The sequence below is a fragment of the Polistes canadensis genome, unplaced genomic scaffold, assembly GCF_001313835.1.
Source record: "Polistes canadensis isolate GaletaPanama2010 unplaced genomic scaffold, ASM131383v1 scaffold_1, whole genome shotgun sequence".
NCBI classification, from domain to species: Eukaryota; Metazoa; Arthropoda; class Insecta; order Hymenoptera; family Vespidae; genus Polistes; species Polistes canadensis.
In genome coordinates this window covers 600,282-627,034 of record NW_014569548.1, presented here as the reverse complement: position 1 = coordinate 627,034, position 26,753 = coordinate 600,282, and the positions used below count along the sequence as shown (strand labels likewise).

The window sequence follows — 26,753 nt, the reverse complement described above, 5'->3', positions numbered from 1 at the left end:
ATTTCGGTTCAGGTGTCTTTTTTTTATCGGCTGAATTATTAGAAGTTGCTTCTTTCTAACGTCACTATATGTATATATACAAATTTTTTTAGTTACACCTGAATCATAGTGGCATGAGAAACGTAATGATGCAACATCTCTTACAGAAAAACAAAAAATTCAAATGAAAAGTGAGCAAAAATTATGTGAGGAGACAAAAATGATTAAAAAAAGGGGAAAAGGAAAGGGTTTACCATCGTTGGTATGACAGCACATCATTGCATGGATAATAGAGCGTGGCATAGTACAGGACTAAGTATAAGGGTCTGGTACGCACACATTTACAAATAAAAATTTGCAATATCGCATATTTCGATAATTCACTCATCCAGATACGATAATCATTTTTAATTTTACGATAATACAATATTAACTGATAGATGAGAGAGAGAGAGAGAGAGACACACACACAAACAAGGATTTATGATTGCAATTAAATAATTAAAAATATGATCATGTCTGGATGAGAATCATAATCGAAAGCATATGCAAAGTCATTTTGACATTGTCTAATGTCTCTTCTATGCTAATTATTCTTTTCCTAAAGTGTAATCCATGAAACGCAAATATCAATTTATAATGGTGATAACTGTGCGTGAGAGAAGTCTGATGAGTCCAAAAACTATCTTTCGTAAAAGCAACGATCGATTGATCGTAATAAAATATTTAACATGTCGGGACATTACATACACCGCCCACACGCAATATATCTTTTGTCGTCTATTTTTCTTGTTCTTTTTTTTTACTCTTCCATCAATAATTTGGCAGGAAGTAGTAGTTTAGTTACGCATGAAAAGACAGAAGCAACTGTCAGATCCTCACCGGGGATTCCTTTGCTGTACATGCTTGACATATCCTCGAACTTTGGTTTCTTGACAGCATGTCCGGCTATAGGACAACCCGATAGAGATCTATGCGTTGAGAATGAGCCATTTATATGACCGATACCATCGCAGCCTGGTGTAGGACAATTGACACCTTCAAATTTCATCGCTGTCGTCGCTGCGATTGCTGCTTTGTGTTGTTCAATTGTTCCACCAGACTCCAAGACTCGCGCTTTGTTCCTATTTGCGATCGGGCATCCGGATGCACTATAACGCGTCAAAGTTGTTAATGGTGTTAACATATATGTATATATATATATATTTAAAAATAATGTTCTTACTAAATGTTCTTATTAAATAGATATGAGAGTGATTCGTTTTCTATCCTTGCTTCTTGATTGTATTATATAACATCAAATGTCATAATCCTTCGATAGGGGATTATTCTCAATGTTTCGATATATAAAATGTCGTTAATTTAATTGATTGATATGAATTCATTTGAGGTGATTCATTTGCGGGACTAATGGGGGTTACTGTTCTTTGTTGCTTATCTTCGTTAACCTTACCTGCGATGCGACAAGAATTTGCCAGTAGCATGGCCAGATCCATCACAACCTGGGATGGGACATCTGTAGTTCAAAATGGTAAGACCACCATCACCAGTACCGCACAACATCCATCCACACAGAGTAAGCGTGAAACGAGCGGAAACCGCCAGTTATTAGTCAGCGTCTTCGCCTTTACTCGGATAGGGAGAGTTAGTACGTGGTTGGTACGGGGATGGGTTTCCCCTTTTGGTCTCGTAGCAGATCTTGGTACGTGCAATGCGGTCACGTAGATACCTGCTTTAGCTACGTGTAACGTGCGAACGCGACGAAAACGTAAATTGAGATTGCGATTACTACCGACCCAGCAAATTGCAGAACTTGGAGAGGATCAGAGTTTCACGAGACCGAACCTTTAAGATTTACCAGTGAATTCATTTGAAAATCTATATATATGTTTATGAGAGAATAAATTCCAATCTGTTACAAGCATCGAAATAATATCTACCACCGAACAAACAAAAGCCCGTAATTTACAATATATATATGTATATTTATAAAAAAATGTATTAAAATGAATGGAAACAAAAGCCGAGATAGTATTGTAGCCAAATAACGATTATTTAAGCAAACTGACCTTAATGGTTCAGAATCCTGTCCATCCCTGGGTTTGCTTTTCGGTTTATTAGCTCGCGGACAGCCGGACAAACTTCTGTGAGACGAATAATTTCCAGTGACGTGTCCTGATCCATCGCATCCTGGCGTTGGACATTTCAACTCTTGAGAGTGCGCTTGAATTTGTGAACGATCGGCTCGCGGACAACCAGAGAGGCTAAAAATTTCATAACATTCAAAGTCAAGTTAAAAAGATGTTCAACAATTACCATGACGACTAAGCGCTGCTTCTCTATAAAACGATGAAAAACGAATACACGTAATATAATAATAATATATAATATCTGTCACTGAAATGATATCGTAATTAATAAACGCGAAATAATAAATAATCGCAACGCTGTAATCTTCATGGTTTCAATCACGAACGTACACCTCAAGAACATCCAAGGTCTCCCGCAATACATCGCATGCAATTCACGCGACGTTGCCACGAGGTTTGCGAGAATACTTACATCGAATTTTCAATGCAGGATCCATCATTAGTTTTCTGTGTGATCTAATAGGATAGACCTCGATGAGTTCCAAGCGCTTCATTTTCTTGGATATATTCATTACCAAATGGAATTAATATTTAAATCGTATTTAATCGAAGGGAACGCTGAGAAAAAAATCACCTCACCGAGATCATCCATTTAGACTTCTTACTTACTACGGTAATGTAAATAGATAAATTTTCGCGCTAGAGTCAAACTTGGACGACTTGCCTTGCATCCGGTTGAAACGAAATTCATTTTTTTTGTTTTTTTTTTTTTGGGAATGATAATATATTGTGCTTATGATTTACATTTCCCGATTAATCGCATGCGTATATTCGTACAGGGATTATGCATTGTCCTCGAAAAAGCCTGATTTATTCTTTAATTGCACATTTGAAACGGGCAATCAACGAAGATCGATTTAAGTAGCATGCAAATGGCAACGCCGTGTTCCAATTGGATCACTCATGAGGTGTCGCTCGTAAGGTCGATCGCGTTTCAGGTTCATGTCAACACAAGGTCAGCCTTACTCTAAGAACACTGAAAGGGACAGCAGGGAGCACACTCACACCTGACCCCAGTGAAACTCGTCAATTGCCAATTATATTTAAGTTTTCAAGTTTCCATTAGAATTAGAATTGCACTGCCAAAAAAGTATTCTTCTTTTTTTCTTTTTTTTATATATATATAGTCAAGTCATATTCGATTATTATTATTATTTTTTTTATTTATTTTTTTATTTTTTTTTCCCCGGCACGGTTCTGCTCTGACATGGTCATTGACAACAGTTCGCTACGAAGCTGCCCACCTGAGCTTGGCGAAAGCTGATCAATATGGCGGATTTATGGTGATCCATAATACGAATCCGAAAGAAAAACTTAGGCTACTGCGCTGTAACAAGATTTACGCAGATAAAAGTCTCGTAAATGGATAAGTCTTTTCTTTCTCTTAAAATTACGAAAGCATCATTTTCATCATGATTTTGTCATCCCTTTTCGTAGGGGTCGGGTCGAAATGGGAGGAAATGAAAAAATTCATTCAACACGAAACTTATCTACACACTTTGATAATAATGCATCGTATTACAAAACCAATAGATATATAATATATTTACGCAAGTAAAATAGACATAAATGGAGTAAAAGAGAGTGGGTGACAGACAGAGTCATCTTATGAGAAAAAACATAAGGATATATATATATTTCATACTCATGTGTAAAAGCTAATTTTAATCAATTATATATCGAGTATACAAAATAGCTCAACTAGGAATGAGGATTTTCTAGAAGTATATATTCGATGACGCAAAAACACCTAAGAAGCCACTACGAATCACCGACACGCAATGGTGCAAAACCTCCATATAAAATATTTTATACATATACGTTGATGTATATGTGTGTATATATATAGGTATATGATGTTTATAAAAAAAAAAGTGGATCGTTAGTGTAGACGCTTTAATTTTATACATATGTATAAAGATGTATGAATTCGTTAGTCCAGGAATTTGTAATCCAAGATGAAAATGAAAATAAATGATTAAACCGGACGACAGTCATCTCATAGCGAGAACAATTCCTGTGTTTCTTGATTATTCTCATCTATTGGTCACATTAATCGATAACAGTTAATGAACTCTTACGAGAAAACTGTAACTGTTAGATTAGAGTAAAAAGGATTCTCAGTGACGTGTAAATATGTAGTATATTTGTATGTAGCGTGCGTTCGTGCGTGCTGCATCGTTGTTTTAACATACAACATAAATATATACCAGGTGCAGAGTTTATAGGAACGCCTAAATATCTTCGATATTTATGGTTTAATGGGAAAAATACTTGGAACAAAGTTATATTGATTCAAGGTGTATATATTTGACACACCGTTGATAGTACTTTTACCTAATGTTAATTTTTGGTATTTCGTTAATTATTTATTTTACTTTTGAACGAATTCATTCTTAGTTTCATTCCGAATAAGAAAGTATCGGACAATGTCGAAAAATTATTATCCTTCGAAGTATTTTGAAAAAATATCTGATGGTTCATGGTAATGAGTATAACAAGCAATATTATTTTTTTTCTTCTGGTTGAAACTAGGAAAATTATTATGAGGAAATAGATAAATGGTCTAAGGTGAGCTACATATTTACGATCATATTTTTCTTTCCCATGTGTGCACATGCACATGCATTATTGCACCAAATACTTTTTCAAATTACTTTATGAAATAATCATTTGTCGATATCGTGTACCTTAATATCATTTTTCTTTTTTTTCTTTATACAGAATAGCACGACAAAATATCAATTCGAGAGAACAAATTTGTCCGATTTAATTAAAAAAACAAAAAGAAAGAAAAAAATAAACACCAATATTCTGGACATCGAGTAAACAAATATATTATTCGATAAAAAATTATACTCAATAGTCAGATGCATTTCTTGTGAAATTATGCAACTTAGTTCGAAGTATCTTTTTTTTTCCATGAAACCATAAAAGTAACGAAGATATTAGTGTTTTTTTTTTAAATTAAAATGCTGTATCCGGTATATGTATGCATGTATGTATTTAATTGGAACTTCGAGGATGTCAATGTCAATGTCAATGTCAATGTCAATGTCATCAATGTCAATTGCTGCCTTGCCTTCTGTGGGTAGCGTAGTTCCCCGAGACATGACCCATGCCATCACAGGACGACGTGGGGCACTGTATCAGCTCCTTGCCGTCGCGACCACGAGGGGCGGGCCGAGGTGCAAAATTCAACGTGTGTCTCCTTATATTCATACTGCACGGAACAAGATGAACAATAAAACAACCTCAACGCGATTGCTCGTCTCATTAATGTGCCTGACTACCTGCCTGCCTGCCTGTCGTCATCCGAATTACGAAGAAGATCGCGTTGTTGACCAATAATCGTTCGCCTTAAACGCGCGCCCTTTGCTATAATTTTATTTTCAACACAATTTAAGCGTAAAAGAGAATAAAATCAAATCAAAATAAATAATACGTCGGACGGCGCAAGTTTTGGCTAAAAAATATTTTTCACTTGCGAGTGGGCGTAACATCGTTGTATCCTGTGCGAGCAAATCTCTAACCGAATACGCCGAGTGAAAGAAAAAGAGAGAGAGAGAGAGAGAGAGAGAGATTGAGTGAGAGGTAGAGAAGGAGGAGGGGTAGAGAGAAAAAGAGCAACGATGCAATACTGAGAAGTTTTATTGCGTTCTGCAACTTTTCTCGGAAAAGGGGGGGCTGCTGTTGGGCTGCTGCTGCTGCTGCTGCTGCTGCTGCTGTTGCTGCTGCTGCTGCTATTGCTGCTTCTACCGATGCTCCTCTTTGCATTCACGATCATAAGCAACGATATATGAAACACAGTCGAGAAAAATGTTCCCTTCCTTTTTTTGACGGAGAAAGAGAAGTATATGCGTAGAAGGAGTAGTAGTAGGAGGAGGAGGAGGAGGAGGAGGAGGAGTAAAGAGGGACGAAAGGAGAACACGTGGATCAGAATCGGTGAGAGCAGACGATTTCGTTCCTACTTCTCGTTCGTCTCGCTCTTGGTCTCGTAGATGGACGAACTCACCCCGTGGGCTATGAGATGCTCCGAAAACCTCGATGACCCTTGAGTGGCCACGATATTGCTGGGAAACCAAGCCAGCGGACGCGGACTTGAGTGCAATTCACTGGTTCGCCCTCGGGTTTGCCCTATCTGCTTGCTTGCTTGCTTGCTTGCCTGCCTGCCTGCCTGCCTGCCTGCCTGCCTGCCTGCTTTCCTGTTTTTTGGTCTTCGTCTCTAACCACTTTCCTCTGCCTTCGTCGTATATCTAACTATTACATAAACCCCCGTTCAATTTCTGACTCCAAGAAACCAATTTTTATGATAATCCTTTTCCGAGATTTAAAATCCAATATATATTTCCATTTGTCGATGAGTTCGAAACTGACGACAAATAAAAATCATTTCTTTTCATTTGAAAAAGTTAAATCATTTTTTATCTTTTTTGTTTCATTTATAAGCAAGAATTAATGTAAAAGATTATTAAAAATATAACCGTGATATATTTATTATATTATACATGTGTCGGGAATAAACGAATAAGCTGAATATTATGGCTTTAACGTCGATAACGTTAAATTTTGTTGAACAACGTGTAGGGAAGTAACGATTCCAGTTGTAGAGCTAAGGCAGTGTAGGTAAGTTCCGGGTTCTAACTCCGACGGGACAGCGCGGCTTTAGCCCTATAATCCAGTGCGGTAGCAACTGATTATACCCCACCTTCCCTTTCAACCTTATCCACCCTCGGCAGCTCACCACCTCCTCCATCCATACTTTGGCTTGTCCTCTCTCTCTCTCTCTCTACTATGCTTCTCTTCTCTTCTCTTCTCTTCCTTCTGTCTCCACTTCCTTCTTTCTCTCTCACTCTCTCCTCTCTCTCTTTCTATCTCTCTTTATCTCTCTCTCTCTCTCTCTCTCTACCTCTTACATGCCTCGAACCGCGCCTTCTACGCCATACCGTCGAGCTTTACGTCAATTAGAATAAGGTTGGCACTTTCGGTACGAAGAGTAATTACTTTAATTAACAAAATGGAGGTAGGTATGCGTAGCCTCTCCCCTTTTGCACAGTCCGTCGATGTTAGCCGTCGCCTTTCCGCCTTTTCGAGCTTCGGGCGCGAATATATCGCGAGAGAGATTTGCGCGACCCTTTCCGCAAGGCAAGTACCAAATATACAGACCTTATCGTGCGAAATTGTCGCATGGGTATTGCTTTTCTATTTATCTTACAAAAGATATTTTATCCTATACTTGTCACGTATCTATTATTATTATTATTATTATTGAATTTATATTTGATTCGGAATATAAAACTTATAATTCATCATCATGAATGATAAAACAGATTCTTATGACTATCGGAAAAAAGGACCGTACGATTCCTTTTTAAATCGTAAACTTTATAGAATTGTTGATACATTAGATCGTATAGTTAATTTCTTACCTGTCATCTTTACCAGATGGTTTATCGAGAGGTCCGACAGTATGCTGTGGCGGCGGCATACTGTAACACGGTGCTGGGGTATAACCTGCTGGAATTTGGTATCCAGAAGTAACTGGACCTGCAGGATAGGTTCCACCACAATTATAACTTGCGGTGGGGTAGGGAGTATAAGTGTTTCCAGGATACTCTGGTTGTACACCAGCCATACCGTAACCTGGATGCGGGCTCATAGGTCCATATCCTATGAACAAAATATCATACAAAATTACGATTAATACACAATGTCTGTTCAAATATCCTATGTATTCTGCTTTATGAGAAAATAAGAAACAAAAAATAGAATAAAGTAGACAAGACTTTATTCAAATTGCTTTTAAATACACGGTCTGTTCTTTTACTTTTCATTTCTCTTAGTATACGTATCTTACAATTAATCTTAAAGAATCGAAGAAAGATATGAAAAAGAAAAGAAAAACCGTGCTCGCGAAAGAACAAAGGTGTGGCCACGCGTTACTTGATTAACCGTTGTAAAATTTACGCGTTTATTTACTGGCAAGAATTCATTTCATTGTGAGAGTAAAAAACGCGAAGTGCAAATAGCCGACGGATGGGTAGGACGATGGCGGTGGTGGTGGTTGCGCGACGTTGCAGGAACACGTTGATGGCGAACGAACATGCCAGTGTGCGCTCGAATGTTTCAATTTCAATAACTACTCCCCAGCGTCGGAGTCCGGACAATATTGGCCGCACCGGACTTTTGCCAGCTACGTGTACGCGAAATATTGATAATTAACAATGGCCGTGTACCGTCACAGTGGGTGGTCCGGTATGGAAGGGTGTACTGTGAATGTCCAGAATGAAAGAGAGTGAGCGAGTATCTATGTACGAACGTGTATGAAAGAGAGAGAGAAAAAGAGAGAGAGAAAAAGAGAGAAAAAGAGAAAGAAAGATACAAAGAAAGAACGTGAGAGAAAATGGGAGAATGAGATGGGGGAATATGAGAGATAAAGAGTAAAAGAGACAGAGGGGACGCCGCGTAGGTGGTTTGGAATGCCAAGGCACAGAGAGACCGAGGAAAATGAGAGTTGGGGGGGCATAGGTGCCTATTATGGCAGTCGTGTACTGTTCTGGCGAATTTTTATTCGACGGTTGTAACCACGTATCTCTCTCTCTCTCTCTCTCTCTCTCTCTCTCTCTCACCCTCCTATACGTTCTTCATGCCTCTCGAAACCCCGAGGGCGTCGCACTCTTTGTTCTCTTCCGCGCGTTTCACCAGCGAACTTCCTCTTTGCCACCCTCTTCCTACTCTATCGGTAGATATAACCGCACTACATCGACGTAACGACAAGCTAACGTGAAACGTTATGGGTACCTTGTTATAACCGACTATCTTTCATCACTGTGAACCTTTTTCTTTTCAACATACGAAAGTGGTAACGGTGTCTCCTTTCTTAAAACATCACTTTGGAGAAGAAGAATGTTCGGGTAGGAAGTAACCAGTTAAGATGGTTATCATTTATTTTCGAGTGTACGAACAATGGTTGAGATAATGTTGCAATAAATGGCAATAACTCACCAGTAGGATCTCGGTAAGCGTCCATGTAGTGGGAACCACCGCTGTCAGGGGTACTTTCACGACTATATGCAGCTACGTGCACACCGGGTGGCGGGAATCCTGGGACAGGCCTGATTCCTGGACCCCCGCTGAAATTGACTGGCTCGTTTGCCGTGGAGAAGTCCACGGGCTCGGTCTGTTCTTCGATTGGTCGTGGTGCCGGAAAGCCTGGACCTACGGGAACCGCCACGGCTTCTCCATGACCCGTGGAATATTGAGGACTTGGTGCACCACTGAGTACATGAAATATATCCAATGTTTTACAAATTTGTTCTATTTGTTCAAATTAAATAAATATTCAATTTGATTAAATAATTACCTGTGTAGTCTATTCACGCTAAGGTCCAATGTTTGACCCTGAGGACTAGGGACTTGAGGACTTGCAGTCAAGTGAGGACTTGCAGCAGCTTGTGGACTACCTCCGACAGTTTGACCTCCTCCATATTGCGGACTGAGACTGCTTGAACCGTAAGGAGGAGCCTAAAAATGATTTTAACGATTCATATGAAATTTCTTCCATACTTAAAATATTGATATTTGAATAGTCCTAAATTCACGCCAACCTGTGGACTGGTCGAAGTAACGCTCGACGTGGATAGATCCATTACCGAACCCCCTGGAGAGGTTGGCGGACCACCAGGTTTTTGCATTTGTTGAACTTGTGCTACTGTCACGCATTTCACTATAAAACGTATTCAAATAATTACGGTCATTGTAAATAATTCGTCACAATGTTAGAAGAAAAAATTGTAACTATATTATATATAATTTTATAAATAGAATATACTTACCATCTTCCGTTTTCATCATGCTCGCTGCCGTGGCTGCAGCCATAACCATTTGATGTTGTTGCGCGGCTGCTGCAGCTTCCTGATGATAAACGCGTTCCTGTTCCTCGGGCGTCATGCCGGTCTGTCCCAAATAATACATATTTGATCTTGAATGTAGCTGCTGTTGTTGTTGCTGTTGTTGTTGCTGCTGTTGCTGCTGTTGTTGTTGCTGCTGCTGCTGTTGTTGAGGTTGGATCGGGGCACAAGTTTGCGCATCGTATCTTTCGTACGCTGACGTGGTACCTGGATCGTATGGTCGATGATTAGCAGCATTGGCTATTGGATTTTCGTAACCCCTAGCAGCGGCGATCTCATTCGAATAAGTAACCACGGGTCTTGCAATATTAGTTGTTCCTGGATGCATATAAGCTCTCGCATGTTCGGCAGATCTGTGATGATAAAGTTCTTCGCTGGTAGTAGCAGCTGCCGCAGCAGCTGCTGCGGCAGCCATCATTGTCGTAGACTCGTAAGGTGATCTTTGAGACATTTGATGACTCATCCTCGTGTCTTCGACCATTGGCATGGGATAAGCAACGGTCGGTTGCATTGGCAAAACGTGATGCGTTGGATGTTGATTGGAATGATGTATGCTTCCACCTATGGTACCCCTCGAACCCATTGCATCCATCGACGACAACGATGAGGAATTTGAATCCTGATTCATGTAAGAGTCGTATGTAGGCCGAACTGTCGGTGGTGGGGGCGGTGGCGGTGAATTGACACGGCACGATACGCTATCTTCCGTTTTAGGTACCAACAGGTCCGATGTATTTTGGCCTCTACTTGGTAAAGGATTGCAGCAACTACCACTAGCAGTCATGTTCTCGGTCTTAGGGACTACCTTGCTTGAACGAGATGGTGGACTTTCCTCCGACGTTTTCGGAGGCTTCACATTTATCCCTGTGCTTTTCGTAGAGGCATAATAGTCATAAGTCAAGGAACTTATCACTGGCTTTGTGTCCTGACTACCGGACGAATACTGCGAATAGGATTTGCTGTCCATTGATGGTGGAAGTAGATTTGTGCTGATATATTCTGGTGGTATTCCTGACACTATTGTAAAAAAGATTAATCATTTGAGATATAATGTATATTAATTATAAATTTTATATATAAAGTAATATTAGAATGAAATTAAGATCGAAATAAATAATTTAATAATTAGATTCGAATATATAGGTTTCTATTTCTTTAGCTGAATATTAAGTTAATTGTTAATAAATATAATATAATAGAACTTCGATATCGGAATATTTATTTTATTTAAATTGTAAATTATTGAAAATCTAGTATCATATTGGAATAAGTTGAAACAATATATGAAATTATGAAGAAATTAAGAATTGAAAAAGAATAAATTTGTTGAATTATGTTAACGTTATATCTCTTATACCAATCAATGATTTAGGAAGTAATCTAATTTTTCAAATAAATGTATAGACAAAATTTACAATAAAAATGAATGCTATCCTTTCGCCGCGATACAAGTGGAAAAATAACAAGATCGTATATAAATATTAAACTTAAAAGACTACAAGGTTGAAAATGTTAAAAATGCAACACCGAAAAGTGCGTGGAGGAAGCTTTTGATGTATGAAAATGAAGAGCGTGCGTAAGAGTCAGAAATAATAATAAACGACGTAGATGAAAACGCTTGCAGTTCTATTAAACGGAATACCAGGATGAAAAGAATGTGACAAAGCTGTTTGGAATTTGACGAAAAAAAAAAAAAAAGAAAATATGAAAATAAAAACGTTAATAACTGCAGATTAATACGGTGCCGATGAAATTCTTTAAAATCTTAAAAAATCAAATTCTGTATTTACAAAGTAAACGAAAAAACGAACAATCACCGATGGAATTCAATTCCAAATAATTAATAAATGTATTATACAAAATTATCTATTTGTTTTTTTATCATTTGATTGTAAAAACGTAAAAAAGAAGAAGAAAAGAAAAAAAGAAATTGATTACGTTGAGAAATTATTTTGATGAAAAAAAATTGGACGACCAATGTCCTATACTCTGAAGAACCTATACACGTTCACTATGTTTCTACACCCTTCTAACGTTTAATCCTTGTCTTTCTCACACAGTAGGACTCGATGTAGTGGCAGGATTTTCTTGTCCAACGAATGGGGCCTAGAGCGAGATGGGGGTTCTTGCGATGGTTTTTTTCTTTTTTTTACCTTACCTTGTGCCCTGTGTCGTGCTTCGCGTGCGGCCTGCTTATTTGCCGCAGCTATTGGACACCCGGAGAGGCTTCTATGCGTGTTCCTATTAGAGCTGACATGACCACGACCGTTGCAGCCAGGCGTTGGGCATTTCAAAATAGTCTCATGCATCGCCAGAACTAGAGAGAACCCAGAGACACGTGGCGTCGATCAGACACACGCTCACACAACGTAAGGAGGAATATATTTTATATTTTATATATATATATATATTATAAATATTTGTATGCGTTGAGTATAATTATCACGATTGAGTAGAGTACTCCTATTATTTTGTTCTAAGGAGTATACAAGGATTATTATAAAAGGGGAAGGATTATTATTATTAAATTACTATTGTGGATATCAAATAATTAGGGTTTCGAGATCGATACATTTTTAATAAAATAAAACAACAGAAAACACGTATATAAAAAGAAAGAAAAAAAAAAAAAAAGATAATGTGTAGCATAAGAGATCAGAGAGGAATACAGGAATAATGAATAATAAGTAATATTACACAACATTATCAATAACGATAAATCATTATGTGTAGTGACAATCAAATATACCAAGCGGGTAGAGAGAAACGCAAGAGATAACGATATAATTAATAGAGAGATAAATTATATAATGCGATTTTCAAGTATTTCGTGTACTGTACGTATGTTCTTTTTTTTTTATTGACACTATTAGCAACTTATGGTGTTCAATTTTGATGTAATACTGTTTGACAATGTGTATCTGTGTTCGAATGTAATATAAAATGATCGTTAAAATATAGCGAAGGTTTAATTAGGATTAATAATTGACGCGTTTAATATTTGATCTATTGAAAAATTCAACGAGTATTGTTTCGTACGATAGAAATATAGTTTAAATGTTATTATTCGTGATTTGTAACTATAATAATAATAATAATAATAATAATAATAATAATTAAAATATGGCATTTTTATGGCATATTCTGTTAACGATCTGTTCTAAATGGGTGTTATAAAAGGCTGACGAAGGAAAAATCACAAGGTAATTATACTCAATCGCATAATCCTCCGTACGATAGTTAGACAGACGCACACGTTAATGCCAAAGGGAGGGGGTCCTTCGCACTTCTCGTGTCTCGAGTTCTCCACAGGTTCATAGGTACGTCCAAGAAAACCAAGTTCGAGTGTGGTGATAAAACTCTCTACTATATAATAATAATAATAATAATAAACTACTAAATAACACAAAAAAACACGAGATAATAAAATGAAAAATTGAAAACGGAACGCAATAAATAAAGCTCTCTACCCCGCAAACAAAAAAAGCACAGAGAAAGAATATAATATAACAAAGACAGAGAGACAGACAAACAAACACACATAATGGAACGTCAGGCTCGTTTCTTTTTCGTGTTGGTACCTATATTTATCGTTTTACGATCCTCATATGTAGATATTAATGTACCTCGCGACTATTTTAGATAAAACGAAATCCATTGAAATTGTTTTTCCCATCGAACTGATTTTAATATAGGTACTAGCTAATAATATTGCACCCTAACTTCTTCGTTGTTTAGAAAAGGCGCTTTCGAAAAAAGAAGATGCACTACTTACAAAGGAATCATTGCAATGAAATTTTACTCACTTTCGGGCGTTAGTTTATCCTTTCGTGGACAACCAGAAAGACTGTGAACAAATAAACATTACACGTTAAAATTTCATTATTGGTTAATATTATTCGTTCTTGAATTATAATTGATCGGCAAAATTCCCATTCTATTCGCTATTGAAATTTGATTATAGAGAAACGCGTATTTGTCCTTATCAAACGGGGTAGAGGGTAAAACGCGGATTAATTACCGATAATTGCTTACCTGCGGTGATGGGAATAGAGTCCGGTCACGTGACCCTGCCCCGTGCAACCTGGGGTTGGACACTTGTTGCCTTCTGTAACAAATCAAAGCGAAGTACGTGAATTTATGTTTGCTCGATCAATTCACTTTATATATATATATACTATATATATAAATAACAATTTTCTTTTTCCAATATTATAAATTGTTAAATATTGAAAGAGTAAGATTTTATATCAATAATAGTTGATTATTACGTGTAATTAAGATTCGTTCATAGATCATTGTTCTCGCTTGAATAAATCAAAGGATTGTATTTTTGAACACGTTAACGCGAATAAAATATTATTTATAATATTGTAAATTCATGATTGTATTTAGTTAATACGAAATATTAGAGTTTGGATATGATTTAATAATTACGCTTTGATAAAGTTTACTACTGGCAGCAATCTATTACGTGAAACTCAATTTCTCTCGTGGTTCCTGTTAAATACTACCACACAACAGTCGATATTTTAAGAGGTTACTTTAATACATGCTTTATTTCGATGGCAAGATTGATTAACCAGGAAAATCATACGAAGAATTTACTATTACGAGTAAGCCAACAATTATATTATATTTTGCAAAATGTATTATTTAATATTAATTTTAATAGAATAAATATATATATATATTTTGTTTTACACATGTAAAATGCACGCACGATATGTTGGTAGTATTCGGCAGTGTATTACACTTGTATAATATTGTCGTTGAATGCAAATGAACTATTAAATGGATGACAACCGAACATGTCCAACATCACGTCGTTGTTTCAGTTAGTACGTGGGGTGCATATTCAATATATGTGTCGTTTGTCGATATATTCTAAGGTTTTAATCGTTTTTCAATGAACAATTTTACGAAAAAGTTTCCAGTGGATTATAAACATATATGTATAATTAATCTGGAAATATTATAGTATTTTCGTATTTGTGAATAATTTCTGTCTAACATATTTAAATCTCGAGATTAGTGTTAATATAATGAGAGAATAATACGCACATCGGTATTAATAATTATGTATCACTCGTTTACTTGTTTTTTTTTTTACTTAATTCCATTTCTCAATCGCAAACTTTTCAAATATTTTTCGAAATTTTCTCTCCTACCCCATCCTGATACTTCGTGAAATTACGACCGAAAAAAGTAAGCCTAAACAACCGACATCAGGATCTGTCGTGCATTAAATACACCTTAATGACACAGTATAAATCATGTACGATCGTGTTCGTGCTCTCAGAGTGACCTCGCGTGACCAGACAATTACAGGTTGCCAATAAGTGCGGATAGTCGAGAAGTATCAATCTATTGGGATGAGACTAGAGGTTTCTATTTCCTATCTTTGAACCTTAAGTCGATAAAATAGTCAAAATCTATGTTATAAATATTATATAGTTAAGTTATAAATATTAAGGCATCACACATACATACATACACACACGCATACATGCAAAAAAATAAATTCAAGTATAAATAATAATAAAGAATTATTACTTAGGTTATATCATTGCATTGATTACTATCGTAAATTTATATATTTATATTGATAAAGTAATCAAACGAATTTATAAGACAAATTCAACACCTACACACAGTATATACATATATATATATTTATATATATATATATATTTTTTTCTACATAGGTAGTAAGTTTGTCACGTGTATCACAAGGGTCGAAGACGGATTCCGAGAGAACCTTAAGGATGAATCCAGGTTTAGGTTGGGGCGTCGAAGCTTTCCCCCTTGGAGTAAGCGCACTTTTATAAACTTTGTCGTGTACTAATCCCCCTCTGACTCTGATCCCTCTAGCCAACTACGGGCGATCCTGAATCGGCTGCCATGACGGCAGAAAACTTCATCAGCCCGTCATTTCGCGTTCTAGAGAGTGAGATAGAACGTAACCCTGCTTAGATGTGTGTCCGTGTTCTCCTTAAGGCGACTTCACTCGGACCACTTCGTAAATTGGATTACGATACGTGACGTCATTAGCGGCATACTTTATTTGCAGAGTTCCAAGCCTTATGTCGAAATTAACGATAAGGAGAGCACTACCCTACCCCCTCTACACCCCGCCCCCCGTATCTGTGATAAACGTGATTGGTATTTTTTCAACAAAATATTCTTACCACTAAGATTTATCAAAGTTTTATTTGCAATTGGATTTACAAAAAAAAAAAAAAGAAGTAACAAACAATGATCAATATGATTTCTACGTTCTCTCGTCGATTGTAAATTGTTTTAATTATAATCAAAATTACGTGCGTATAAAAAGCGTATTAAGAAAATAATTAGATATTTTTATTTAAAGCGAATCAGGGAGCTTCCGGGTTGATCTCGTGCCTTTTTAATTAGGATCGTTCTCGAAAAAAAAAAAAGAAAAAGAAGAAAAAAGGGTGACGAGATAAGTGAGGGCACGCGGTTAGCCGCTGGTAGGATTAATAAATTAGCCGTAAGGTTTTAAAACCCGAATTGTCGTCGTCGTCGTCGTCGTCGTCGGTGGCTAAGCTTCGGGAAGAGAGAAAAAAAAACGAAGGGGAAGGATAATGGTTCCGGTCAACAAAATGAATAGCGGCACGCGCTGTTCTTTACGGATGTCTGAATAGACTTGTAACGAGCCGGTCGTACCACGATTCTTCCTCTTTCTGGTCCCTCCTCTGGTATCGTCTCTCTCTCTATTTTTTTCCCTTTTTTTTTTCTACGGGAATCCTAAGTCAGGGTAGGTAGAAGGATAGAAGAGGAAACGAGTGGAATCAAGGGGTGAGAATGAGGATGAGCGGTAGTAGTAACCGAGGGTGAGGCTGAGACCGGAGTGTGTAATTGTGTTATTTTGTAGCCATTTCACGTGAGGGTCACCGCGGGAGAGCCAAAGGTGTACATAAACACCAGGATTGTTTTATTCACTCGACTTGTGTTGCGAAACTCGACGCGTACCGGTTTGTACTTTTTCACTATTTCTATCATCCTATTTCTTTCGTTCTAGGGAGGGGGTTTTGTTTCTTTTTTTTTGTTTTTCTATTTATTTTTTGTTTGTTTCCTTTATCCTCCTTCTACTATTTTACTTGAATACAACAGTTTCGTGCTGTTATATTTCATAAAGCACGCGTAAGTTTAACTAAGAGTACAAACGAACAATGCTTTCTTTAATGAGTTCATTCATTGAGGAAGGGAAAAAAGAAAAAAAGAAGAATGAAGAAACAGAGAAAAGAAATGAGATCAAGAGATGAGTATTTACACTCGGCGACGTTTACTCTTAAAGGGATAGGGAGGGGGCTCACTCTCTCTCTTACGCGAGAAAGGGAATAAACGCCCTTTTTATGCGTACGGTCGCAAAGGCAGCGTAAAATTGAGTTACAGGGCAGTTTATTTTTTTATTAGCCAGACCGAGTTTGCCACGGTGGTCTCAATGCGAAAAAAAGGGTGGTCCTTTGCGGCCGACGGATTTCCCGATAGTGGTTTTATGGCGTGTCAACACGCATTTACGCGCGTGCGTGTAGACCCGTAAAAGTGACGAAAAAAGGTAGAACGCGATAGGGCTATTGAATCAATGATCGGTATATTCGATCGTTGCGATTGCGAACAGGTTGTTACGAAGAATTATACGAATTCTAATGGATTTCGATGATTACAGATTTTTCGTTAGAATCTGTAAAAATTAGTGGTAGTTAATTTAAAAAAGAAATATATATTACGATATAAATATTTACACACCATTTCGTATTGATCTCATATTTAATTTTTTTTTAATCATGATTCTGGGATAGAAAATGATTGAATTTTTGCAAATGTTTAATTTTCACAATTTCGGTTGGAGAAAATGTTAAGGGGATAATAACAGACGACAGCAGGGCGCAGCGTGGTAATAAGGTGGCTTGGAACGGCTGCGATGCTAGTCACGTTTCCAGCCGCTGACAGCTGCGGCTTATACGTATGACGTGGTATCAACCCCAAATTTCCCCCGACTAGACACACCGTGTCAGGGCTGCCCTAAGACCCTGGAATGCACTCGAGTCTCTACCTGTCACGTTCCACCATGCTTCTTGTCACCTATACGATCAATTTTATCTCTTTCTTTACGTCTTTCTTCACTTATTCTCATTTCTTCTTTATTACCGATTAGTACTCGACAAGTATTTACATGATTTGTTATACAATTAATATGAATTTTAAATATAAATTAGGATATCCGAGTTTTGTAAAATAGTTCTTTTCTTTATATTTTTAAAGGTCATTTCATATTATTTCGTTCTGTATTATATTATTATAGTAATAGATATTCGTTTCTTTGATACTACAATAGTGATCTTTGATACTCATTAACTACTCGATAATTAGGACAGAAGTTGGTCAAAGCAATCAATCAATGTAGTTCAACATCTTCGTTGCAGAATATCGATAAGCTCAAGGAAAGGACACATAGAATATCTTCAACCGGAGAGACCTTGATTTCACGATTTGAGTCATCACCCCTCGCTTCGTAATTATTGATTTTCCGAGCTGCCCTAACTCCCCTAACTTCATAGAGAGAAAAGAGGGAGGGGGTGTAGAACTGAGAGACAGAGTGAGAAAGAGTAACGAAGTAACGGAATAAGCTGAAGAGTCCGAAATGCCGTTTGTCCCTTTCTTGTAATGTACAACGTACGAGTGGGAGCACTTTACTATGTTATCTTAGTCAATACTTTAACTTTCTTTTCTTTTTTCCTTTTTCTTGTTTATAATTAAATACGATGGATAGTTTCAAGATTAATAAAAAAAAAAAAAAACAAGACACGTGTTACCGATTGGCATTGTGTTATTTTGATAAGACATTTAATAGAACTAGGAAGACGTTAATTTCTTAACTAATTCTCATTTCTCACCTCTACTGAGACTGGACGGAGACATGGACATTCCTGGTCTGTTGGCGTCGAACGTGTTAGGTCTTTCTGGCATTTTTATCATATTTTCCTGTTGTCCCGTTCCACTTGCAGATGAACCATCAACGGTATTTGTGGAACTGGATGTAGTACTGGTAGACACAGTGGTGATCGAAATGTTGGTTACGTTGTTACTGTTCGAATTTCTATTAGTTCCACTATTGTTATTATTATTATTATTCACATTGTTGTTACTCGTATTCTTGTTGGCAATGTTACGATTACAATTCGTTCCATTGTTGTTATTATTATTATTACTATTGTTGTTCGTATTGTTGCTTCCAGTGTTACAATTGCTAACTGCAGCAACACTGACTACTCCTTCTCTGGTAATATCTTGAATAGCACTGGCAGCTCTAGAACCTACTCCCGCGGGTTGAAGGATCGTATACTGTTTTGAGGAGTCTGGACTTGTCACTGAGGGAAGTCCTGTTGGACTTTTACTGCTCGATACCGTGTTAGATGAAGGATCGTGTACCGACACGTGATGCGATTCTTCCTTAGATGATTTCAATTGCAACAATGAAACGGTCGGTGAATGTTTGTCCTCTGACGTCGGTGACAAACCAGGAACAGGCTGTGGGGTTGGCATCGTTGGCCCAAGACCTGGTGCTGGATAACCAACGAAGGTTGCCGAAGCTGGATATGGACCAATAGGTGGTATGGGGGTCGCACCAACTGGTACCGTTGTTGTACTGCGACAAATGTTTTTCGAATGATCACTGGTAGGAGGCCTGAACGCAGAAGTTGCTGAGAATGGAGAATTCGTTGATACCGAAGAATTAGATGATGTTGCCGTAGGCGAAATCTTCATATTATTTTCATGATATTGCCTTTGATATCCCGCATAATGTTGGTGATGATGCTGTTGTTGTTGTTGTTGTTGTTGTTGTTGTTGTTGTCTTCCGATGATGGAAGGGGATTGCGCATTTTTGCACATCCTATCTCTGTCACGATCATTTGGTCTGTCTCCTGTAGTATCATCTTTATCGGGAGTAGGATCTGACATGTCGATTTCTAATTCGTTCGACGAATCATCGACTAATTCGTTAAAATCTGGTGGTTCGTATCTGGAATATTTATTGTCCACTTGACGGCCTTGGGAATCAACGTGTGCACCAACGAGATTTCTTTCATTTCTCTCTTTGCCAGCCAAAGATCTTACCGATATTGGTCGGATCTTGCTAGATTCATTTTGACATGTGTTTACTTGACATTGTATATTCGCGCATTCGTTTTCGATTTTGATCAAGTTATCAAATTCTTTCTTGCCTTTTATCGGATGTTGCTGTTTCATAACGTCTTGTTTCATCTGCATCTGGGATCTACCGCACCGATCATGTTGACCACGAAGCGTTATCACATCTTTCAACGAACAACCAGCGTCCGTGCTGGTCGTCGACGAGGTTGACAACGACGAAGGCGATAATTTTGGATTTTCTTTCTTTTCCTCAAAGAGATTCTCGAAATTCGACTCATATCTGTCTTCCTCTGAATTTCCTCTTTGATATAACGAACCTCTAGGTCCAGGCCAACTTCCAGATAAACTTTTCAAAGCTGCCTCAGTTTCTCTTATAAGAGTTTCATCGTCTTCCGGTTCCTCGCAATGTTTACTTGATTTCCTAGCCGGACTTCCTGAATTTCCCGAAGTGAATGCTCGTTTCTTCTGCGGCAATGATATATTTTTATTCGGATCAACGTCAACCGATTTCCGTATTTCATCGTCACGAACACTTTTTCTTCTTCTTTTGGCAGCAGCTGTGTCAGTCACCTCCATTTCTTTCGGAACGCTAGTTTGAGGACCCTTTTTGTTTGTCAGTAATGGCTGTTGCTGCAATTGTTGTTGTTGTTGTTGTTGTTGTTGTTGTTGCTGCTGTTGCTGTTGCTGTTGAGGTTGTTTAAGATTCGAACTGATCGACTCTGCTTCCAGCTTCCGCTTTTTGAGATGTGCCATTGCATTCTGCCCGCCTGGGACGCTGGTCAGTTCCACCCTGGAACACAAAAATTCCAGAGGATCAGCAAGTCTATTTTCCCATCGGATGATGCGTCAATGCATTCAATTCGATCTACGAGTGCACATTTCTCGTTCATCGTCGGCGCAATCTAATTAACACGGCTCTCGTTGATTCAGGATCAGTTTAATGGATATGAACCGATCGATCCGTACGATCTTCGAATCGTGTCTTCTCAACGTGTTATCTACGTAATAATGTTCTCGAGATCTGAACGATCATGTTTTGAGAGAAATTTCACCTGCGATCCGTCGAGGACACTGTCCAAAGAGCTGTGGCCCATTCCTGTGCAGCAGAAGTATATTTTCCCGATTGCGATCGATTAATCGATAAACATAGACATCCCTCTGAACCGAGGGCACCTTTCGTTTGTATTTGTTTGTTCGTTTGTTTATTCGTTCTTTAATTTTTTATTTTATTTTTTTTTTATCTGCTTTTTATTTTCTTTTTATTGTGAGGTAGAGTTTGTCGAAAAATCAGACGCACGCGCCGAGGCACGCCGCTGGACACGCGCGCTCGCCGAATGAATCGCGGTTGTCGTATGGACGGAGTTTGCGCTACGTAAATGCGCAGAGAACCCTTACACTCGGGGTGCTCACAAGCTACTGTTCTATGTTTAAGTTAGTACGGGGTGGCGATCCTCTACAGTAAAAAGGGAAGGGATAAGGGCTTGCGCGTGTTGCGTTGTAGCTTCTGCTTCGTCGCGAAAAGTGGGGGCGGGTTCTGCGCACTGTCCACCCCCTTTAAGCTTTTCTCGAGCGCAATTCCCGGCCCCTTCTATATACACCCTCTTCGTCGTCTCGCCACCCCCTGGGACACAGGAGAAGGGGATACAGCTCCTAGATGCACACACCACAATTTTATCCTTCTATAAAGGTAGATATATTGCGCACCTTTTCTCCTTCCTCCTCCTCCCACCCCCCACTTCTCCCCTTCCCCCTTTTCTTCCATTATATTGCACTTCGATTTTTTATTTCTATTCTACAATGTATATATATATATATATTTGTTTCTCTATAAGTCTATTTATTTACGTATCCTACTTGCTTTACATCGGAAGAGGACAGAATGTTAAAGAACTTTCTTATCAAAGTAATATATATTTAATCTTAATGCCAATGACATATAATCTGCAAATGAATCTTTAAAACTACTTTTTTTTCTATACGTATACGCTAATATTGGATAGAGAAATTAAATGGAAAATACGTTTTGAAAAAAAACAAACAAAATGTAAAAATCATTATGGTAGAATCTAACTGATTATATTTAAATAACTAACTAAAATGATTATATTTAAATAAGTGAATATAATGTATCATATATAGATGGAAGAGTCAAGGGTTTTCATTTGGCACAAGAGACTTTATAATATTGACTTGCTATACAAGTGAACATAGATGAGTCTATGTAAGGTTTACGGCAATAATACGAACTGACTACTGAAATTAGATAAACGTTGCTTCTAGAAGACGGTCGAGGAAGAGTGGGATCAGCATCAGCGCTTAGCAGAGCTTTCGAGGATTCAGAGAAGCGAAAGAGCTTCCTCTTAAACCTTAAACCTTCCTCAAACCACGGAGCCCGGAGTTTAGAGCGACGAACTCCTACGAAGGATCGCGGTGAATTGTACCCATACCCGAAATCACAAGTTAAATCGCACCAACGGCTTAAGACATTATCACTTTTCTTTGCGGACCGATGCTCACCCGTCCGAGAGTTTTCCTTAGGAATGATAGAGAGTCGAATAAGGAACAAACGAGAAAGAGTACTACCAGAGAGAAAGAGAGAGAAAGAGAAAGAGAGAGAGAGAGAATCCCTTTAGAGTTCGAGGATCGATGCGTCCTCGTAGTCCACCCTCCAATTACGTGCCATCCCTTACGGCCTGCGGGGAATAATTAGAAAGCAACCCTGGCACGGTTCGAGTAGATAGCCCCATGGATGTGTGCAAGACGTAGGATACTTTCGTGATGATCTTCGAAGAAGGTGCCATTGTAATTTCCAATCGAATATACACACATTTGAAGAAAATGAACAACGAAAAGAGGTGTTCCATTTATATATATATATATATAAAAAAAAAACAATATTTAAATAATTGAATTATTTTCTTAATGAAATATTTATCGATTTTTTTAAACGTGGGTAATATTAAGAAAACATCGTGACTTTGAGTAAAGACGAAAAGTCTTGTCGGCTCAAAATCCGTACTTGTCAATTAATTAGCGAGTGCTACCCATGGCTCATGGTGGGGGGAGAGTTGGTATCTAGGAAGATGAACACGCAGTAGAGCGGACGATGGCGCCTCCATTGGAGGGATTAGAGTATTAGACGACGTCACGTCACTGGAAGTCTAAAGGAGCCTCCTTGGAACTGTGCTTTGCGAGATAGCCTAAACTTCAACATCCCCCTCTCCCACCTTCACCACCCCTCTCCTTCTCCCCATCCCCCCGATTTCCTCACCACCCTGCTGAACAACCTCTTGCTTTTCCCTTTCCCAGTTCTAACGTCCTTCTTCGAGCCCTCGACAATTCCAATTAAATAAACCGCTAACGGATCTATACCAACGGATACATATAACGTTCTTAACAGTTTTATTACGATACGTTCTGAAGAAAAAAAATTTGTATTGTAATTTGTTTGAAAATTCGCGTAAAAAAAGATCGTGTTATGATTATTATTATTATTTTTATTACAATTGTCTATTAATTGCGAATGAATATATTTTAGCGATCCGAAGAATCGCTTGAATCGGTCTTGAATTTTCCAAGGGCATTAGAGCGAAGTAAGCGCGTTCTTGGACGAATAGCTCGTACGTCTTTTTCTCGCCAACATTCGAGGGTGGGTAAGGTCGCCAGTAGGCGAGCGCTGGATAATTTAAGGGTCTCTCACGCGTGGATAATGGGGAACTTGGCTAATGCACCCCACTTGGCACCACGTGGATTCACGCGAGTTTTGTGACTCTACTTCCACTTTTCGCACCCTTACACGCCATGTTTCAAAAAGCGTCTTGGTGTTTTCGTATATATATATATATATATATATATATATATATATACACTTAAGTTGATGCGAATTACAAAAACGTAAATGTTATTAGATAGATAAAGATGCACTATATATATACTACCCTATAGATTTGTTTTACAATACTCTTTGTGTTATTTTAATTAAAACTCGTTGTTGTCTACTTTAGCAAACGATATTGCATTGTCCAAAAGTATTTTGAAGATATCTCTCGGTGGTAGTAGTAGTCCGAGGTAGAAATTCACAAAGGAATCTCGTTTAACGACTCTAGGACAGTCCTCGATCGGTCCATCGGTCGAGGGTGGTATTCTCATAGTCGTGATTCTTCGTTTCGCAGACTAACGACACCGAAATTGGCTTTATTTCCAAAGGGGGAGAAGAGCCCGCGATACTCTCAGTATTCTCTCCCTCTTATAGCTTCTTCTACAGGAAGAGGAATCGAAGGGAAGAAGATTTTAAAGCGGACTTCGTGTCATGGAATTACGGGAAGAGTAGAAGAAAGACAAAAAAAAGAAAGAAAGAAAGAAAGAAAGAAAGAAAGAAAGGAAAAGAAAAGAAAAGAAAGAAAGAAATGCTGTGACTGAAGCAGCTGCCCGATTGGACATCGCTTGGTCGCTCGGCTCCGGGGAATAGTATTCCCTTCTCTTCGCTAACCGTTCGTCCATGCTTAGGTCCATCTCTTGCCCTTGCTTTATATTTTCTCTTAGTTCCCTCTCTCTCTTTCTCTCTCTGTCTCTTTCTAAAAGAAGAGCTTTACCCTCGCTCCACGAGAGCTGACGTCTTAAACCAATCGAATTCTTATCAAATATTTAACGCTGTACGGGCCATCGGTTTAAGTGGAAGTTCCATTACCGGACCTTGTTCGGCTAAAAGAAACTTTTTCTTCCATGATATGTGTGTCTCTCACATATTTTGTTATTCCTCTTTATCAACGATAGAGAAAAAATCCGCTTTTCCAATTTCTTCTTCTTATTATTCTTTTTATTTCGATTTTTCGAACACGTTTTGTTATTTTTTGTTTCTCTTATAAGATTTTATAATGCATTGGTTCAATGTGATTGATTCTGGTTAACGAGAGAGAATTCGAGAAATCGACGACAACGACGACGACGACGGGTCAAGTCGTCGTCTAAGGCAAAGGTCGTTTTTTGGGTCCCTCCTAGCCACACGGCAATACGTCACGCGTCCTGGTTTTGGGGCGTAATTAAAGAGAGCGCAGAACAGTATGACGCCTCGGGGCTGTCTGGGGTAAGGAACGGGATGAGGCGGGCGGGCAACGTTGAGGGTATGAGGTATAAGGGATGTGTTTTACCGAGGGATACTTATACCATCCCTACGCGGCACATATTTTCATATAACAAAACCATCTGCGTGCCGCGCATAACAAATTTCAACTGATTTATAGTGCGGATGGGGTAGGCGGACGCAAATTTTCGCTCTTTCGGCAACGTCGTCGTCGTAGTCGTAGTCGTATTCCTCGTCCTTACGAGATACGCGAGTTACATTTTGTTTTTTTTCTTTTACCACCGATTTGTACTAACTTTTACTATATAATACTATAGTCTTCTCTCCTTTTCCTTTTTTTCCCTATATCTTTTAAGAATAAATAGGAACGATATCTTTGATCTATCGGTTAAATGAAAACTGTTTAAATGTCAATTATTATCCAGAGTAGAGAGAAAATGAAAAAAAAAAGATCTTACGTCTTTGAAGGTCTAGCAATGATATCTGCAAGAAATGTGACCCTAAAGGGTTGCACGAGGGTAGTATGGTAGCAGGAAAAGCGGGTATGTACAGAAAGGGACAAAGTGGTGAAGGGGATGTTAAGAAGGGACTATGCTCGAATCAACCGGCAACGGAGCGAGCTATCGGATCAATAGTGTTGTAGTAGTGACAAGTATCAAAGTATGGATATGTATATTTTTATTTTTCCTCGTTTATTAAGGGACACGAATTATTCGATTCATTTTCGAGAATATGAATAGTCAATTTGTGCAATTGTTGAGATACCTGATAATATCTTTCATGTTTTATCGGCCTTTAAATGCGTTTTATTCTTCGTGTAAATAAAAACGATGCGATAACAAAGTGGCAAATAGATTTTTATCAAGAGACTACGTTCTATAAGGTGTTATACGTGCGTGCGTACAGCTATAAAGCTGAAAAAAGGTCCGCAGAGCAGTTTGTTACAAGAAGCAGTTGTAACGGAAAGGCACGTAACGGATAACATGATTACAAATATATCATAAACCCTCGCGCCCCCTTCTCTTGTAGCCCTTATTCTTAAAAGAAAGCCGAGAGCGTGTCCTTCGACACGCGATACACGTGCGTCGCCTGTCGATAAGACCTTATCTCAACAAATCACTACAGACTCGAAGAAATAAACACAAAGAGAGGACGGATTTGACGGGAGGATCGAGAGAAAAAGGCTGCGTACGAGCCCCCCCCCCCCTTTGATAGATTCAATTTACGAAACAAGTTTCTTTCGTACTGTTTTAAGGAAGACCATGTGTACGAAATGTAATTACGTATGAACTGGAAAAAGATGTTGATTAATTTAGGAACATTATAATCGACGTATAAATATATCATATTATATCTCATGTTCATCGATGATTTATTCTGATAAATCATTCTGATTTCGAATGAAACAGCATATCTCATCATCAACAACAACAACAAAAAGAATCTAGTATTGCA

The 26,753-nt window shown here is 38.2% G+C and overlaps 1 protein-coding gene across 8 annotated transcripts in view; it reads right to left on the bottom strand.

Moving 5' to 3' along the window:
* Positions 1–26,753, bottom strand: part of LOC106783973 (putative mediator of RNA polymerase II transcription subunit 26) — a 252,258-nt gene that overhangs the window by 2,382 nt on the left and 223,123 nt on the right. For 6 of the 8 annotated variants that reach the window (XM_014743076.1, XM_014743058.1, XM_014743013.1 and 3 more), the window contains 12 exons: positions 18,961–21,008; positions 14,075–14,147; positions 13,846–13,886; positions 9,965–11,056; positions 9,737–9,855; positions 9,493–9,653; positions 9,135–9,406; positions 7,559–7,799; positions 5,212–5,352; positions 2,049–2,243; positions 1,433–1,495; positions 862–1,130 (listed from right to left, as the gene is read on the bottom strand). In XM_014743076.1, coding sequence (XP_014598562.1) covers positions 862–1,130; positions 1,433–1,495; positions 2,049–2,243; positions 5,212–5,352; positions 7,559–7,799; positions 9,135–9,406; positions 9,493–9,653; positions 9,737–9,855; positions 9,965–11,056; positions 13,846–13,886; positions 14,075–14,147; positions 18,961–21,008 — 4,715 coding nt within the window. Of the gene's footprint in view, positions 1–861; positions 1,131–1,432; positions 1,496–2,048; positions 2,244–5,211; positions 5,353–7,558; positions 7,800–9,134; positions 9,407–9,492; positions 9,654–9,736; positions 9,856–9,964; positions 11,057–13,845; positions 13,887–14,074; positions 14,148–18,960; positions 21,009–21,270; positions 21,622–26,753 lie in introns of those variants that run through there. The other 2 variants (XM_014743068.1, XM_014743029.1) reach the window with 2 other exon arrangements.